The sequence below is a fragment of the Ursus maritimus genome, unplaced genomic scaffold (assembly GCF_017311325.1).
Source record: "Ursus maritimus isolate PB19 unplaced genomic scaffold, ASM1731132v1 scaffold_26, whole genome shotgun sequence".
Taxonomy (NCBI): Eukaryota; Metazoa; Chordata; class Mammalia; order Carnivora; family Ursidae; genus Ursus; species Ursus maritimus.
Window position 1 is genome coordinate 20,991,431 of NW_024425119.1, and position 20,157 is coordinate 21,011,587.

Consider the following 20,157-nt stretch of genomic DNA (forward strand, 5'->3'; position numbering starts at 1 on the left):
ATTTGGCCTTAAAAATAAATCTTGAAGTGCTGTCGTTGTCTTTACACAAATATCTCGTTTGCCCCAAATACCATGATCTCAGTATACAGTTGATGGGAATATAGCCGCCCACCCAACTATGCGGTCGCCAGTACAGCGCAGCTCCACGATTGGGGCGATCCAGTTAACCCCCCTTGCCCATATTCAGGCCAAATTCAGAGACTTTTCCGGGGGTTATTTCAGAGTATGCCCCTCACTTCCCAGAAAAACTCAGCCATAACTCAAACCCAGCCACCAAACGGTCCTGCTCAGCTAAGCTAAAGCTTCACAGCCTTTCCCGTCTTGTCAGAGCTCAGGCTCAAACCTGAGGAGGAGCCTGCGTTTTCAGACTAGTAGCAAGCCGGGCTGAGGGTTTTATGACCGAAAAAGCGAGCTCACGGCAGCCAGCCCATTGTGCTCGAGGTTAGAAAGTGGTCTTCAGCCTCTGACGCAGACGGAGACTCCGCCCTGCGCATGACGCCAGCGTCAGGCCAGTCCCGGCATGCTCTGCGGTCGCTGGCGGTGGAGCGCAGACGAGCGGAATTTTTCCCGTGAACATCCTCTTCTCCCTTCAGCTGCTGTCCAGACCTGGGTCGGCGAGAGTGCTGCGTCCACCCGTTCTCCTACCGCTCGCCCGTCAGTTTGAGCGCCCCTAGCCCTCCTGCGAGGGCGCCCCGGGACGGAAGAATCCACCAGCCTGTCGGCGCCCGCCGTTCTCGTGGTCGCCGTCGCCGTCGTCGTGGTGGTAGTCTCTGCCGTCGCCTGGGCCATGGCCAATTACATCCACGTTCCGCACGGCTCCCCGGAGGTGCCCAAGTTGGACGTCACGGTTCAGGATCAGGAGGAGCAACGCTGCAGGGAGGGGGCCCTTAGCCTCCTGCAACACCTGCGTCCGCACTGGGACCCTCAGGAGGTGACCCTGCAGGTAACGCCCACATTTCAGCACGGGGTCTCTTACAACCCAGACTCGGCCCTGGGGGGTTTTCACAATCCCTTCAGTTTCCCCCTGATGGGGGAGAACCAACGGGAACGTCTTCTTCCTCAATCCTTTGGGAAGTGACCGTGTGTTTCCTCCCATCAAACCTACGAAGGTCACTCCCCCTTCCTTCACAATTGCTTATTGAGGTTGTCCGTAGGGCAAATTTTCTTTCTGGAAGCAGCTACGTAAGTGACGCACCCATTCACACCGGGAAAATTCCTGTTGATAGTTGCCCCTCCTCCTACTCCCCAGTCCCTTTTAACTGCAAAAGGAACCTTTTCCATTCTCCTTGCAAGGGGTCCTCTTCAGTCGTCCGTAGTTACCTTCTCTCCTTCCACAGATAATGCAGTAATTAATCCTTCTGATCTTTTCCTTTCCCTTCCCGCCCCTCCCCCTCCCTGGCGGTTTACTCCCATTGATGTCTCACCCTGCGTTTTATTTTCTCAAATCCTCGGATTGGCGAGAGTACTCGATTTCAAAGTAATAACCATAGTCATGCATTACTCGATTGGTTTCTTAGGTAGCACCACACATATTTTATTTGAATCGATATTTCTGAATTTTTTTAGTCGTATTAGTAAAATTAACCATATCTGATGTTAGATCGATCAGTGTGCCATTGTATTCATAGAGAAGAATTGGGAGAAAAAAATGCTTAGAGATTTAGGTCTTTTCTAATAACTTATTTCTAATAAGTTATCACATAGTATGTATGGCATTTATTTTGAATATTTTGACTTTTAGAGTTTCAGGATATACGACAATGAACCTCCATTTTCCTTGCATACACAAAATAAAGTCAATAATTCTGAAGGCTGAGATATTTGGGGTTTGTTTCAAATCTGAGCAATAATGTAAGAAGCAGCCAAATCATCTGCTTTATTTTGTTGACTAGTTTATTCAGCAGTGTTATTAACAGTATCTCAGATTCTTTGCTAAAGTAGTCACCTATACAAAGATGAATAAAACATGAATAGCGCTCTAGGGCCCAGAACAGTTCCTGACACTTGGTCTTTCAGAAGTGTTAGTTTCAGTTCTTGTTGCCTAGAAGAGTTTTGAGCATATTAAAAGGACCCATATGATTTTGGGAAAAAATTGTTAGACGAAAATTTTGAAATTTTAAGAGAGCGTTAGCTAACTAAGCAGGACATAGTGAATCTAGAATGATTTTCATGTGTAATTTAAAAAAACTGGTATGCTCTATTTCCTTTAATTAAGAAAGTTAAATTATTTGAAACTTCCAAATTGAAACTCTGAACTTCTTTAGTTTATTATTCATTAACTCTTCCTGAAGAAGAGCTTTATATTTATTAAAATGATTTATATTCTGGCAGTCAATTATAAACTAAACATACTAATTAAAGGCAGTGCTACTTCCTGGGAAACTTTGGTGCCGACAGACTATGCTCCTTTTTAAGTAGAGACTTTATAATTTGAAGCTTTGAAGACTGTTGTTCCACTGATGATGTATTTGTCTGTAGAACAGTAAAAATAGCTACCCTGAAGTACCAGTGTGCCAGGTTGTGAGTAAAGTCATGCATATATTTTATCATTTAATCTTACAAACAACTGTATTAGGTAGATACTTTTTTTTTTTTTTTTGAGGTGAAACTCAGTGAAATAAAGCCAGGGTATAGGTAAAAGAAGGACAAAATATGGTAACATCAAATTTTTTGATTGTCAGAAAGTATTTGGGATTGAATCTTACCTTTTATCTATGTAGCAACTTTTGGCTTTAAGGCCTTTGGACTCCTAATCGAAACTTCTAATATACTTATTTGTCAGTGAAGGTAAATACTTTTTTTTTTTTTTTTTTTTGCTCTAAGGATGTTTATTAGTTAGAAATATAAGCCTTCCCTGTGCAAACAATGCTTTTGATCCAGAAGCTGAGACAACTAGTACTCTGAATTGGTCATTCATTGGTGGTTTCTCAACTTGAGAAAATCTGACTCCCATATTCTGTCATTCCAGACTCTTCTTTATGATGCTTCAGGATTTCTTTAGTAAATCTCAGTGGGAATATTTCTTTTGAGATTTGCTTTTATTTCCTTTGAAGTATAAAGGTAACAATCATACTTAACATTTCAGAAGGGGAAGTATATATTCAGTGGATTAATACGGGTGTATAGCCCATTTTTTTCAAAGAATTTTTTTTTTTAATTTTTGTGTAATTAAAATATGCTTTAAACATACCTTAGAAGCTTAGTCTAGTAATATTTTACCTGGCAGTTACGCCTGAACTAAACTATTCAGAACATACTGGAAAATCCAGAAGCAAGCAAAAAAGACTTTGATGCAGTCAAAATGATACAGGGCCCAGTCTTTGCTCAAAACTTAAAGACACATGGGATGCTATATCTCTTTTTAGACGGGATTTTAGCAAGTTAATTTTTTGGTTTTTCTATTCACACAAGATTGAAAAAATATAAAAGGGGTGGTGAGCTTTTTGGATTGTACCGTATTAGAGTAGGCAGAGTAGATCAGAAACAACTGTACCAGTCACAGTGCTTTTTATTTCATAATATTTTATTGAAATTTCCAGTCTAATAGGGAAGATAAAACAATCACAATATAGTGTTTTTGGAGTGAACATTCATATTCATGTGCAAAGACTACAGAAGAACATTTAAAAAGCGTACTTTTTTTTCTGCTGTGCTACAAGTTTTTTCATGTTTTTGGATGGATAGTTTTGATATTCCTTTATTTTTTAAACATACGTACACTATCTTGGAAACCAGTATTTCTGTTTGGTTGTATAGCTACATAGCAGTTTTCATATTCCCTTCCTTCTCTTAGCTATGTTGGGGATAGTCACTAAAATATCCTATTAAAAAACCTATAATCATTGGTATTTTATTATTGGTATTTGATATTTAATATTTGATTTATTTATTTTTTAAAACAAGATTTTATTCATTTATTTGATAGAGAAAGAGAGAGAGCCTGTGTGTGCACACACACAGGCAGGGGGAGAGGGATAAGCAGGCTCTCCGAGGAGCAGGGAGCCCGATGTGGAGCTTGATCCCAGGACCCTGAGATTATGACCAGAGCCAAAGGCAGAGGTTCAACCAACTGAGCCACCCAGGCGCCCCTTTAATAATATTTAAATGAAGAATCAAAACCAAAATATATACAGTTCTATTAAACTCTGTCTCCTTCAGTGTTCTAACTTAATAACCCCCCCCTTTTTAAAGTATAGTTGACACATAATGTTACCTTAGTTTCAGGTGTTTTTTTCCCCCCTTTTTTCTGTTTTTAAAAAGATGAGTTTGGGGGTGCCTGGGTGGCTCACTAGGTTGAGTGTCTGACTCTTGATTTCAGCTTGGGTCGTGATCTCTGGCTCCAGGCTCCACTCTGCTTAGAGTCAGCTTGAGATTCTCTTTCTCCCTCTCCCTCTGCTCGCCCCCCGCCCCTGGCCCCCAGGTTTGTGCCATACAGTCTCTCAAATAAATAAATAAATAAATCTTTAAAAAAAAAGTTTGTTCCTTACTTTAAGTGATAGAAGTCTCTGAAAAGTCTTAGGTAGATTTAAGTAATGTATTAAGTGTGCCAGAAGGATATGATGTAGGAATCTTGAATCCTGTAGATATATTTAAGGGGTCATAGTTCTTATTCAGTATAACTTTTTATATCAGCAGTTAGGTCCAGTTTTCCATTTCTTATTCCTCCTCTTTTGATTTCAGTGTTTTATAATAATAAAGTATTGTTATAAGAATAAGGACTGTTGAATATAGCTAAGGGAGATGTATGATGTTTGATAGGCTCCTATCAAAGATGTGTGTATATATCTGTATATAGAGATATATATTTTTAAGTAATGTCTACGCCCAGCGTGGAGCTTGAACTCGTGACCTGGACAGTAAGAGTTGATGCTCTACCAAATGAGCTAGCTAGGCTCCCCAGAGATGTGATAAGCTTCCATGTCTTTTATTAAGATGTGACTAAAAAGTCAGAAGCCTCACTTGCTAGTTCATTTTCAGGTATTAATGGCTGTGTGACTTGGACTAAACAAACAACTTGACCTCTCTTTGGGGCCTCAGCGTAATGTGGTGGAAAGGCGATGGTTTTTGAATCCTGATACCAGCTGTTTGTAACCTTTGGCAAGTTTTAAATCTCTTTGAAATGGGATTAGTATCTACCTTGGAAAATAGTAGACTAGCAGAAAATAATAGAATTTTACTACTCTAATACAGCTTTACTGCTAATAGTAATTTTACTACCAGCACCCATTTTTACTACTTTAATACTAATAGTAAAATATCCCGAGAAGTGAAATAAAGTTATGCATAATATATTTTAGTACTACATGCTTCCAACTCTCCCCCTCCTGTCTCCCTCAGCAGCACTCCTCCCCATTTGTAAATGGAATAATTGATCTGAAACGATTGTGATCTCCTAAAATTCAGTAATTCTGACACATATATATATTTTAAAAGATTTATTTATTTTAGAGAGGGAGAGCATGCGAGTGAGGAGGGGCAGAGGGAGGGGTGTGTGTGGGGGAGAGAGAGAGAAGCAGACTCTGGGATGAGCAAGGAGCCTGATGCAGGGCTCGATGTCACACCCTGAGTCCATGACCTAAACCAGAATCAAGAGCCTGATACTTAAACGACTGAGCCACCTGCATATATATATATCAGGTGCCCCCTGATATATATTTTTTGCAGCAGGCATGATGCTAATTTAATTTAAGCAGCATTCTTTTGTACAACCAACTATAGCAGAAGGGAGGCATGGGAAAATGTAGGAGGGGAGGGAGGCTTGCTTCATAGAGGAGGGGATACCTGAACTGAACTTTGAAGGAAAGATACGGTCAGATGGAGTGAGGAAGCATTTCTGGGCAATGAAAACTACTTTCATGATGCTAGACTATGAGGGAAAAAAACACACAGCTAGGCTATGAGTATTTTGGGCAGAATGGAGTGTGAACAAGAAAAGAAGTGGGACTGATTTTTGAGAAAGCCAGTTGTTAGAAGTGCAGGTTTTGTGCTTCATTAAGGAGGTGGTATTTTATTATCTAGTACTTAATAGGAAGCCAATTAATGTTTTTAAGCAGGTGAGTTTTGTGTATTTTTTAGAGCAGTGGCAGACCGTATTGAAGGCAGCAGTAGTTGAACGAGATGTTTTGAATTGGGGAATAAGTGATCGCTTAGGACATCGTTTTTGAAACTGGTGGTTACCCCACACTAATAGGATGTTAAATCAGTATAGTGGATTGAAACCCACTACAGTTTAAAAAGATGAGTTAAAATAGGATGTAATAGGATAGGTCAGAGTCTTGCAAATAATAGGGTAAGGACTGTTTGGTGAAGCTTGTTTTAGTTTCATATGAAAGTATGTACTGAATTAGATGATAAATGTATATTTTTGTCTGAGTATCACATTAAAAAATGTTTGAGAAAGACTTAACGTAGGAGAGACTGTTAGTCCAGACAAGAAATGCTGTGACCCAAATTAGCTCAGTGGCCTTGGAGATGAAAATAAAGGACAGATTTGACATTTCAGAAAGTAAATATGCATGAGTTAATTGCGTGCAGGTGAGGGAAAAGGGAAGCTTAAGTGGGTTTTTTTTTCTTTTTTCTTTTCTGTGGGTGACAAAGATGGGGAAGTAATGGAAGACATATATTTAAGGAATCAGGTTATTTCTCATGATTTTGTCATCTCAGGAGTTATTTTGCTCTTTGATATAACAGATGGGCCATAAATAAATACATTTTTATCACCCTTTTAAAAATCGTGAGATACAACAAACATACAGGAAAACGCCTGAAACATAAATTTTTTTGTATAACAGTGTGGAACCCAAATCCTGGGAAAGAAGATATAAGCAACCCAGAATGTCTCCCATTTTCCTTCCTGGTCGTAATCTCTCCCTCCCTCTAGTGGTAGTCAAAATAGCATTTATTTATTTTTTTTAACAGACTGTTTTGAATTAGTCATTTTTTTGCAAGTCAGTATTGAGAAAATAATATATTAATATATTAATAATATATTAAGTGTATGAATTTCCCTTTACAAGGGACATGAACATGAAATAATTTAGTTTTACTAAAAAGATATATCACAATATTGAAACTTTGAATAGGAAGAAAAACCATGTCCTATCCATATTTTATTTAAAAAATCAACTATTTTTTAATTATCTTCTGCTTCCTCCATACATAATTTACATAGTTATGATCATACCATATGTACAATTTTGTACCTTTTTTTTCATGCTGCCTTTCTTTCACTTTCCCATGTTAGTGTGTTATTGACTATAATGTGTGATGTTTAAAAACCTAGTATTTGGTCATGTTAAACATCATGTGAGTTAATTACGAAAATGAAGTTTAAAAAATTCTGGAGTATAAAGTAGAAAATTAGAAAGGTTCATATCTTATCTAAACCTGTTGATTTTGTTTAAAAAAATAAATAATATATGCTCTTAATAAAACATTTAAAACATATACAAGGCTATAAGATGAAAAGTAAAAAGTTTAACTCCCTCGACTTCCAAGTCATTCATTCTCCCCACTGTAATTTTATGAGCAGTTTTCGAACTTCTAAAAAACTAGCAGATTATGGATTTATTAGGGAACATATCTACATATGTTAATATCAGTAAATATAATTGTATTCCTTTTGTATACACAACAAAGTTATTCTGTATGTTGCATTTTAAAATAATATATCTCAGACACTCTCCTGTGTCAGTATATGTAGTATGTCCCATGTTTTTTTTTAAAGATTTTATTTAATTATTAGAGAGCATGAGTGGGGAGGAGAGGCAGAGGCAGAGGGAGAAGGAGAGGGAGAAGCAGACTCCCTGCTGAACAGGGAGCCCCACGTGGGGCTCCATCCCAGGACCCCTGAGATCATGATCTGAGCTGAAGTCAGACACTTAACTGCTTAACCAACTGAGCCACCCAGGTGCCCCTGCCCATATTTTATTTTAAAGATTTATTTATTTTAGAGAGAGAGCATGTGCATGCACACTGCATGCATGCTTGCACAAGTAAGGGGAGAGACAGTGGGAGAGGGAGAATCTCAAGCAGACTCACTGCTGGGCATGGAGCCTGATACGGGGCTTGCTCTTACGACCCTGAGATCATGACCTGAGTGGAAACCGAGAGTTGGAGGCTCAACCAACTGACTGAGCCACCCAGGTGCCCCTGCCCATATTTTTTTAAACAACATTGAATTGTTTTTATTTTTTGCATATTAAAAACAGTATTGCATGAGCTGCTTTTATATATACATATTTTTGGATAACTTTTATAAATATGTCCTCAGAGTAAATTTTTTTTTTTTAAGTTCATTTATTTATTTAATCTCTGCACCCGACGTGGGGCTTGAACTCACAATCCTGAGATCAAGAGTCACATGCTGGGGTGCCTGGGTGGCTCAGTTGTTAAGCCTGTGCCTTCGGCTCAGGGCGTGATCCCCCACATCAGGCTCCCTGCTCCTCTGGGAAGCCTGCTTCTTCCTCTCCCACTCCCCCTGCTTGTGTTCCCTCTCTTGCTGGCTCTCTCTCTGTCAAATAAATAAATAAAATCTTTAAAAAAAAATAGAGTCACATGCTCCTCTGACTGAACCTTCCAGGCGCCCCGGAACCTTATTAGTGGAATTAAATGATTAAAAACTGTGTGCCAGTTAGGGTCATTCAGAGAAACAGAACTTCATATATATGGTGTCTGGGCGTTATTTCAAAGAATTGGCTCATACCAATTGTAGAGGCCGTTAAGTCTGAATTGCAGGGCAGGATTATAGGCTAGAAACTTAGCCAGGAGTTGATGCTGTAGTCTTTTTTTTTTTTTTTTTTTAAGATTTATTTATTTGAGAGAGAAAGAGAGCCCGTGTGTGTGTGTGCGCGTGCGCAAGTCAGGGGAGGAGCAAAGGGAGAGAATTTTAAGCAGACTATCTGCTGAGCATGGAGCCCCAGTGCGGAGCGTGATGCGGGCTCAACCCCACCACCCTTGAGACTGTGACCTGAGCCGAAACCAAGAGTCAGGTGCCTAATTGACTGAACCACGTAGGTGCCCTGATGCTATAGTCTTTTTTTTTTTTTAAAGATTTTATTTATTTATGTGACAGATAGCCAAGAGAGAGAGGGAACACAGCAGGGGAGTGGGAGAGGAAGAAGCAGACTCCCAGCGGAGGAGCCCAATGTGGGACTCGATCCCGGAATGCCGGGATCACGCCCTGAGCTGAAGGCAGATGCTTAACCACTGCGCTTCCCAGGCGCCCCCCGATGCTATAGTCTTAACGCAGAATTTTTTTCAGGGACTTGTTTTACTTTTACATTCCTTAAAGTGATTGGATGAGGCCCATCCATGTTAACTGATTGTAGATGTTAAGTGCATCTACAAAATACTTTCACAGCTGCTTCTAAATTAGTGTTTGATTGAGTAACTGGGTATTATAGCCAATCCAAGCTGACACATAAAACTATCATGCTGTTTCTCACTTTACTAATGCTAAATTGTCATGAAAGTCGTGTTCATTTATACTCCTCAACATGGTGTTGGAGAGTACATTTTTCCTTATACCTTGTCCAATCCCTGATACCAAATTTAAAATTTGTTGCCAGTGGGAGAGGTGAAAATGGTGTTGTTTATTACATTCCTTTTAATTTTGTTATTTTGGAAGATGATGGAATCCAGTGGTTCCTTCCACAAAACAGTTAACTGAAATGTATTAATTTCCACCTTTCTAGGGTTTTTAGTTTGTTTAGTAAGCATTATCTTAATGAAGCTTGTCTTTACTATTTTATTGGCCCTAGAGAGTTTATTCATTTAAATTCAGTAACTACACCATAACTACATGTCAAAACAGGTTCCCTCCTTGGTATCTTAAATCATCCTTAGGACTAAAGAAATTTCATAGTGGCTAAGTAGAGTTTAATATTTTTACCATCTTAGGGTTTGTAGTTGCAGTACAGTGCCTCATACTGAAAGAAGGTATTGGATTATGTTTTGGGGGTCTCAAAATGACCTTCAAGCTTATTGATAACCACTTTAGCTTCTGAGGTGTCATTAAAGCTATAAACTCTTTTTCCCCACCAGGTAGTCTATATTGCGGGGAATAGCATCTGTGGCAGGTTTGGGCAATTCTGTATGTTCCCAACTGATACAGTCAATTAGTCCAGATTGAAGGGTGAATTTATGTGTCTTCTGTTTTATAATAGTAAATAAGTTTCCCATAAAACATAATCTATTCAGTAATACATTCTGGCAAAGGAGACAAAACCACCTCATATAATATCTGTTCCAGCACTCTAATTTGCATCCAAACTTTCCCATTGACAGTAGCATCCCCATTGTTGCTCCTTTTAGAGTCTCTCACATAGGTGTTAGATTCAATGCATTGGGCTACCATATCAAGGACTCTCAAAAAGGTTTCTTCTTTCCAACTCTAGGCCATTTTACACACATATGTGCATTGGTCTTGGGTCCCAGGCTACGGAAGTAGCCAGTACAAAGTCCTACCTTCACAGTCACTTTTCATCTTGATTAATTCCCAGATTGGTGGCATACTCTTAACATCATCTTTGTATTCTCTTTGTGTTCTGGTTTTTTAAGGTCTCCCAAACTAGAGTAGAGTGGATTAGTTAGGCGCCCTTCAATGCTGGGAAACTAGTAGCAACTCCTGTCAGTCCACTCAGTCTCTGATAATGTTAAATTAAAAACTTTAGCTTCAGCCTCATCAGTATCTGCTTTATTTGTCTGCTTTTTCAATAACCACTAAAAACTTCCATTCTTTTGGGGCAAGTAGATTTGCCCTCTCCCTTATCTTTTGAGACAGCAAATCTGATCCAATATCCTGAATAGTTTCTTGTGTTGGTAACAGTAAAGTTACATGGGGGACCCATGTAGTAGGAGTAATCTTTATCACACAGTATTCACTGTGACCTGGGGGTGGGACATGTTAAGTGGTTGAATATCTTGGTCACTCTAAAGCAAGTCTAGTGTGCCCTGCATGTATAGCATATCACATCTGGACTATTCTGCTTTGCATGCAAAGGACAGGACAGTTCCCCTTCTCAGGATAAACAAACTTTTCTAGCTACTTTCATTCATTGTACCAGGCTAGCACTCTTGTTTGGCAGTTAGTCACTGCCATTAGGGACTGTCACTAGTGAGCTCTATGGGTCCTGCATTAATGCAAACATGCCATGGTCTTCAAACCATAGACCTCTTCTAATTTAACCATTCTTTTTTTTTTTTTTTTTTTAAGATTTTATTTATTTATTTGACAGAGAGAGACAGCCAGCGAGTGTGGGAACACAAGCAGGGGGAGTGGGAGAGGAAGAAGCAGGCTCCCAGGGGAGGAGCCTGATGTGGGGCTTGATCCCAGAACGCTGGGATCATGCCCTGAGCCAAAGGCAGACGCTTAACGACTGAGCCACCCAGGAGCCCCTAATTTAACCATTCTATGGGCCATATTAATAAAGGTTTTTTAGGGAGCTAGCTTGAGCCACTAAATGAGACAACTTTTACGCTTTCTCCCCTGGTTTCAGTAGTTTCCTGATTTTGTCTCCTTGCCATCTGAATCATTTTGGTAAGCAGCTGTAAATCTACTGTTCAGCATGATTTTTCTCTTTTGTGTTGATTTTGAAATTAGCAGCTTGATGTTGCATTGGACTGGTTGGAATCTGGGTCTGTGTAATGTCACAATCCACCCTAAAAGTGTCTTTAGCTTTCTGTTCTAGGTGCTATGCTAACAATAGCCAGGAAGCTGTGCATTTAGCCAATTTCTCATTTTGCATTTTCTTGTGGATTCAGTGACTAAACTCCTGGGGTTAGAGCTGTCATTGCTAGGTTTCATTTACTTTTACCTCCTGTAACAGATGGCGACATGCCTGCTGTTTAATACTATGGGTGATTCGGCAAACACCTGGCATCAGGGATTTATCATTCTCTAACCCCTTCTTTATTTTTTTCCCCAAATAATGCTTTAGCAGTATTACAGTGAGTCTAGGATCATGCTAGTGAACTTGAGGGTGGGTCTTGATATCCTTGAAACAGATTAAGAGTTGTGATACAGGCTTTTTAACCTGTTCTGCCATTGTAAGTAAGGGAACTTATCTAGGCCAAAGTGTTCTTATTCTACGAATTGATCGTTTCCAAGGTATTTTACAATCCGTGTATGCATAAGAAAACATTTATTGAATACGTCTGTGTTCTAGGCCATTGTTTCTCGACCCTTTTAATAATTACTCTCTAAATAGAAAGTTTAATTAAAAATTTTGTTGATTTCTACTTAACGTAAAAGTTGTCTCATTTAGTGGCTCAAATTATATACTGAAGAATAGGATTTGAGTTTTGGTGATCCACAAACCATTGTAAAACCTAAGATTTTTTTTGTTCCTTGTTGGTGATATCTGTGTTGAGAATGCTATATGTAATAGACTAAAAAATTTCATTTCATTTCATTTCATATATATATGTATGTATCCTTTGACTTACAATGTAGTTACATCCTAATACCCATTGTAAGTAAAAAAAGTCCTAAATCAGAAATGCATTTTACATGTGTAACCTACTGCACATCATTAGCTTAGCCTAGCCTACCTTAAATGTGCCCAGAACACTGATATTTGCCTACAGTTGGGCAAAATCATCTAACACAAAACCTATTTTATAATAAAGTGTTGAATATTTTATGTAATTTGTTGAATACTGTTCTGTAAGCGAAAAACAGAATGGTTGTATGGGTACAGAATGGTTGTTAAGTATTGGTTGTTTATTCTCATGATCTTGTGGTTGATTGAAAGCTGCAGCTGCTGCCTGTTATCATGAGAGAGGATCATACTGTGTATTGCCAGCCCTAAATTCATATTCAAAATATGGTTTCTACTGAATGTGTATCGCTTTTACACCATTGTAAAGTTGGAAAATTTTAAGTCAGACCGTCATAAGTTGGGGACCATGTGTATATCTATATTTACATCTGTATCTCCTCTTTAAAATACTAAGGTAGAAGGTGCCTGGGTGTCTCAGTTGGTTAAATGTCTGCCTTCAGCTTAGGTCATGATCCCAGGGTTCTGGGATTGAGTCCCACATCAGGCTCCCCAGTCAGTGGGGAGTCTGCTTCTCCCTCTGCCTCTCCTCCCCATGCACACATGCATTCTCCCTCTCTCTCACAAAAATAAATAAATAAAATCTTCAAAAAAAAAAAAAATACTAAGGCAGAAATTAGAGAAAGTGCCAAAGGACCTCTATATTTCTTTTCAGTGTTAAAAACCATAAGGCTTTGGGGAATTTTCTCTAAGATTACTGAGTTGAAGGTAATGAGAATATTTCCATGAATGTGCATTCTTCCTGATCTGAGTATTACATTAACTCTTTCTAATAAAAATCTATTTGTTGTTGGTAAGTGACAATAAAAAGCACATATCGTCAAGTGTAGAACTTGATGAACTGTTATGGGTGTTGGTATGTGATATAGTTACTGTAGTCCTTGGTACAGGATTCTGACTTTGTTCTTTAAAATTGCCTTGACTGTTCTTGACTTTTTAAATTGCCATATAAATTGCAGATTTAGCTTTTCAATTTTCACAAAAGAAAATTTGTGAATTATAAATTCACTGGATGGCTTAGTCGGTTAAGTGTTTGCCCTAGGCTCAGGTCATGGTCCCAGGGTCCTGGGATGAGCCCCGCATCGGGTTCCCTGCTCAGCAGAGAGCCTGTTTCTCTCTCTCCCTCTGCTTCTCCCTCTACTTGTGTTCTCTCTCTCTCTCTCTCTCTGTCAAATAAATAAATAAAATCTTAAAAAATAATGGATTGTTGGTATACAGAAATTCAGTTGATTGTTCTATATTGAATTTTTCAAACATTAATAATAATGTTTAATATGTATTCATTTTGCATTTTCTGTATCTGCAAATAATGACAGTTTTGTTTTTCCCTTTCCTATTTCTTTTCTTTTCTTTTCTTTTCTTTTCTTTTCTTTTCTTTTCTTTTCTTTTCTTTTCTTTTCTTTTCTTCTTTGCCTTATTGCACTGGCCAGGACGTCCAGCACAATGTTGAAATGCAGGGTGATAGTGGGCACCCTTATCTCGTTCCCAATCTCAGGGAGAACACTTTCAATAGTTTATTATGAGGTATGATGTTTTGTGTAGGTTTTCTTTGGATACTCTGTCAGATTAAGGAAGTTTCCTCTTTTAAACTTACATATGTGTGTATTTTTAAGTGGACCTCAAACTCACAACCCCGAGATCAAGGGTCGCATCCTGTATGGACTGAGCCAGCTAGGGGTTCCAAGGAAGTTTTCATTTTATTCTTAGTTTGCAGATGTTTTCATCATACATGAGTACTGAATTTTATCATGTGCTTTTTTTTGCACCTCATGACAATTGCATGATTTTCCTCCACTTTTCTGTCATTGAGCTGAAGAACATTGATTTTTAAAAAAAATTTGAATGTTAAAAACCTTTGCTTTCATAGAGTAGGCCCTGTTTGGTTCTGGTGTATTCTTTTTTTATATTGTGTTAGTATATTTTTAAGTTTTTATTTACTTAAATAATCTCTGCACCCTGCATGGGGCTCGAAGTCACGACCCTGAAATCAAGAGTCTCATGCCCTTCTCACTGAGCCAGCCTGGTGCCCCTGTTACTAATATTTTGATTAGGATTTTTGCAACTATGTTCATGAGACAGAGTGGTCTTTATAATTTTCTTGTAATGTCCTTGGCATGTTGTGGTATCTTACTGATAGCTTGTGTTCCTTTTTTTTTTTTTTCCTTGATAATTTTGGTTGGAAGTAATCAACATTATCTTAAAAAAGAATAATTTTTGATTGTTGAATTTTTCTGTTTTGATTGCCGTTTTATTTTCTTCCTAATTTTTTTTTAAGATTAATTGGCTGTTATTTTTCTAGTTTCTTGAGCTGGAAGCTTAGATCACTAATTTTCTGCCTTTTTAAAATATTTTCATTTATGTGACCCTGCAAGTGCCCACAAGTTTTGAAATGTCTTTATTATCATTCAGTTCAGAATGTTTTCTAATTATCTTTTTTTTCTTTATCCCGTAGATTACTTATGTCCATTAGGACTTCATTTCAGATGAGTGGGAGAATTTTAATCTTTTTTCTTACTGTGGTGAAAAACAGCATAAAATTTACTATATTAATCATTTTTATTTGGGGTGTCTAAGTTAATGTGCAGTTTGTGTTATTGATGTCTAGCACATATTCTCTTGTAGTTTGAGAAAATACTCTGAATGATTTTAATCTTTGATGATTATTGAGGCTTGTTCATAATCAAGCCTTTAGTCAATTTTGGTAATATTTCATGTAGGCTTGGAAAGCATGTGTATTATTGTTGGATACAGTTCTGTGTATGTCAAGTAAGTTGGATTTTTAATTTTGTTGTTCAGATCGCTTGTATATGTAATGACTTTTTCCTGTTTTTAAAAAATCATCTCTTGAGAAATGTGCTCAAGATTCAAACAGTTATGAACTTAGTTTGTCAGTTTCACTAAATATATTTTGAAGCCGTGTTATTGGATGCATACAATCTAGAATTGTTATATCTTCTTGGTTGATCCATTCTTTCATTATTATAAAATGTCCCCTTATCTTCCAGAACATATTGCTAAGATCTATTTTGTTTAATATGGTATAACTACATCAACTTTCTTTTGCATGTCTCTTGTAAAAGCCGCATATATAAATATATATTTTTCACACTTACTGTTTTAATTGGATTTAGTTGTTTCACATTTAGTGTAACTACTTACAGAGTTGAGTTTTTCTCTCAAAAAAATCTGTTTTTTTCTTTTTGTTTGACCTATTTGTTTTATATTCCTGTTTTTAACTGTTGCTTTTTTCCTTCTTTCAACATGTTCCCAAATCTCAGAGGAGCTTACAGTGTAACATGGAGCAGCAAATATAATTAAGCAATTAATTAATATAATTAAGTAAAGTCCATTTTAGTAAATGCTATGTATAAGGTACTATTTAAGCACTGAGAAGTATTTATGCCTTACCTGAGTTTAGGTACTCTCTCCTAGAAGAGAGAGCTCCTGTGTTGGATTTTTTCTTAAAGATTATTTATTTATTTATTAGAGAGAGAGAGAGAGCACGGGTAGGGGGAGGAGCAGAGGGAGAGGGACAAGCAGACTCTGTGCTGAGCTCAGAGCCGGACACAGGGCTTGACCCCACCACCCGAGATTATGACCTGAGCCAAAATCAGAGTCGTATGCTCAACTAACTGTGCTAGTCAGGTGCCCCTTTTGTGTTGGAATTTTGTTTTATTTTATTATTTTTTTTTAAAGATTTTATTTGTTTGAGAGAGAGCAAGAGAGAGCATGAGTGGCTGGGGGGGGGGGTGAGCGGGGAGAGGGAGGATCAGCCTCCCCACCGAGCAGGGAGCCCAATGCGGGACTTAAGCCCAGAACCTTGAGATCATGACTTGAGCTGAAGGCAGACGCTTAACCGACTGAACCACCCAGGTGTGCCTCATGTTGGAATTTTAGAAGTTTGAGCTGAAGGCAGACGCTTAACCGACTGAACCACCCAGGTGTGCCTCATGTTGGAATTTTAGAAGTTAGAAGTTAGTGAAGTGAAGAAAAAGAAGGGTGAATTTGTCAGGTAGAGTGCTAGATAACTTGAGGGAGGCATCAAGGAACTTTTGTGCCCTGCGGAGCTTGAACTTTATCCTCTGAGCAGTGTGGAGTCATTTGAAGATTCCTTATTTATCATGTTCATATTTGTATTTTATTAATTTATTTTTTTAAAAAAGATCTTATTTATTTGAGAGAGAGCAGAGCAAGCAAGAGAGGGAGCGAGAGTATGTGCGCAAGCAGTGGGGTAAGGGCAGAGGGAGAAGCAGACTCCACACTGAGTGGAGAGCCCAACCCTGGGATCATGACCTGAGGCGAAGGCAGATGCTTAACTGACTGAGCCATCCAGGCACCCCAAGAAACAGAACTTCTAAGAATTATCTAGGAAGAGAACTTTTTATGTGGGGGATGGAGAGGGAGGGGTCAAGGATGGCTCTCTGATATTTGCCTGAGTGGATGGAACATAAAATGAATGGGTACTGTTACCATTAGATGATTAATCTTTGGTTTTAAACAATTTTATTATGAGATGTGTTGGTATTGTTTTCTTTATATTGCTTGGGTTCAGGCTTATTGAGCTTCCTGGATCTTTGAGTTCATAGTTCTTCATCAAATTTGGGTGAATTTTGGTCATTAAAAATTTTTTTTTCTGTTTTCCTTTTTTTGGGGGTACAAATTCTCTCTGTTCATGGATACTCTGCTTACTCACTCATGTTTACTTGCTCTCTTGTTTAGCTAATTCTTTTTTTTCCCTTTGGTGTTTTGTTTTGGATAGTTTCTGTTGCTCTGTCTTCAAGTTTGCTTTTTGGGGGGGCAATATCTAACTTACTGTTAAATCCATCTAGTGTATTTTTCTCCTTTGACATCTTGAGAAGCTTGACTTGGGTCTTTTTTTTTTTTTTTAAGATTTTATTTATTGATTTGAGAGAGAGAGAGCATGAGCAGGGGGAGGGGCAGAGGGAAAAGCAGACTCCCTGCTGAGCAAGGATTCTGATGCAGGACTCTTTCACAGGACCCAGGGATCATGACCTGAGCTGAAGGCAGATGCTTAACCGACTGAGCCATCCAGGCACCCAACTTGGGTCTTTTTATAGTCAGCGTTTTTGCATAACTTTTTGTTATAGAATACAAAACATATTTGTGTGTGCTGATGCTAACATCTGTGCCCATTCTGGTTGGTTTCAATTAATTGATTCCCCCCCTCATTATCGGTTGTATTTTTCAGCCTTTTTTGCATACCTGGTAATCTTTAATTGGATGTCAGACATTGTGAATTTTTACCTTCTTAGGTACTGAATACTTTTTATAGTTATTTGGGAATAGTTTGAGTCTTTTGGGTCTTGCTTTTAAGGTTTGTTATGTGGGACCAGTGTAGCTTAGAGTCTAGGGCTAATCTATAAATCTATAACAGGTTTTATCGTAATTCGCTCTTTTATTGTGAATTATTTTGCTGTCTTTTGTTAAAATGTAAAAAATGTAGTTCTCTACATACATATTAAGATCTTAGTGCGTGCCAGTCACTGTTCTAAATGCTTCTATGTATATTAACTCATTAATTCTCACAGTGCTATGAAATAGATTCTAGTATGTTAATATATGTAGATGTAGATATGTAGAATGGAGCACGTAGAGGTTAAGGGACTTGCGTAAGATTACTCAGCTTATAGATACACAGCTAGAATTCAGACTCAAGAAGTCTTGCTTTGTAGCACATCCTCTGAGCTGGTACTATCCGAAATACTTAACAGTGCAGGATAATCCCTGAGAAAAGGAGCACCATGAAATTTGTATTAGTTTTGTCCCACCTCCATTGAGATGAAATTTTACATTTCTTTTTTTTCACCCCTAAGATTTTATTTGAGAGAGAGAGAGAGAGGTGCGAGTGCACGAGCAGGTGGAGGTGGGGGAAGACAACGGGAGAAGCAGACGCTCCGCTGAACAGGGAGTCCGACTCAGGGCTCCCAATTTTATATTTCTAGTATATATCTAGTACAGTATATTTATCTAGTATATATCCAGTATATTTTATTGTACATTTCAGAAGGTTCAGCACATTGAATTTCTTGTAGGTACATATATGAGGTGGGAACCATCCAAGGGCAAAAACCGTTATCCATACATCTTTAAAGCCAGTGACAGACCATCAGAAACACACCAATGGCTGAACTAGTTAGTTTTAAGAGAGAACATATACCATTCAGAACGGTAGGGAGGATCTCAGTAAGTAGGTGTTAGAAAGGACTTAATACCAAATTTGGGTTTGCTGATTTGGGAGGAGGGTGTTCAAGGAAGCAGGCTTTCCTCTGGATTGGGTGCTGTCAGGAGGAAAGTGGGCCAGGTCTATGACCGGATATCTTAATCTTACCTAGAAGACTGGAGGAATGAACCAGGGCCAAAGCTGTGACTCGAAAAGGAACTGCAGTCATTCATATTAACCCAGATAGGGGGATATTTAGTTATTTTTATGGCTGGAAAAATTTTATAATTTTGTCTACGTTCAGACATGATTACAACAGAGTGGCTTTGTTTTTGTCTTGATGCATTGTGGTCAGAGTGGCCTCATCTGATGTTGGCGTTCTGTGAAATTGATTATGTTCAACAGAACCACAAGGCCTTACTGTGTGTGCCAGGTCAGTTCCTAGCTGTTGGGCTTCTTTTTTCTTTCTCAGTAATTTAATTTTTCACATGTAAACTATGATTCATTGCAGGAAAAAGAAAGTGAGAAAACATACATAAGCCAAAAGAAAAAAGTTTAAATTACAGAAGCAATAAAACAAAAAACAAGATTTAACCTGCCTAATCTTCTGTTGAATATCTTTGCAAATGTTTTTATCCTTATTTATACATAAAATATTTTTATAGATGCGAAGTTATATTATTAATGTATTTTTTTTTTTTACTGTAAAGGATTTATTGTGACTGTCATTTCATTGGAAATAAGTATGTGATTGTTGTATGATAGAGAACGTTAGGGTTAGTTTCTCAGTCTTCGTTATAGTAAATTGAATTATTTTATCTGTACATGACATATGAAGAAGTTACAAAATAACTTGTGTAAATTGATACAGCTTTGTAATAAACAACATGCTTTTCAACACAGTTTTTAATAAAATGATTCACATTTAGTTTAAATGCATATGCTTCTTTTCAATTCTGTATACAGTGTCTGTGAAATCTAGGTGGGAAGCAATACCTGTATGTCTCTGCATACCTGAAAAAGTAGATATTTAAAATAAGTCTCTTTACATTGGCTTATACAATTTACCTGCTAAATTAGGTGAGTAAGGATAATAGTCAAGTCTTGTATATAATAAAAAAAAATTATATAAAAACTAATAGCTGTATATTATCTTAGGAAATACCTTGTAAATTTTCATCTGAAGATGTAAAGCCTTTTCAGATGTCATTTATCATTACAATAATCTTCTTGAAATAGAAACATTTATATTCTTTCTCAGGCATTAAGTAAATACGTGTACATTTAAGACTTACCCTTTAGACTTTTTTCCTTTTGGTTTTTGCCAGTTTTCTTGGAAAAAAGTGTCCTTATCTCTTGCTTACACTTTTACCTCTTGTCCCTTCAGTCCACCTAAGAGCTTCCAGAAGCTTTGAA

At 37.9% G+C, this 20,157-nt stretch overlaps 1 protein-coding gene across 1 annotated transcript in view; it reads left to right on the top strand.

Moving 5' to 3' along the window:
* The first annotated feature begins 495 nt into the window (after positions 1-495).
* ETNK1 (ethanolamine kinase 1) overlaps positions 496-20,157 on the top strand; it is a 64,819-nt gene continuing 45,157 nt past the window's right edge. Inside the window, exon 1 of the mRNA XM_008693127.2 lies at positions 496-943. Within this exon, the coding sequence (XP_008691349.2) occupies positions 788-943 (156 nt within the window). The 5' untranslated portion in view covers positions 496-787. The remainder of the gene's footprint in view (positions 944-20,157) is intronic.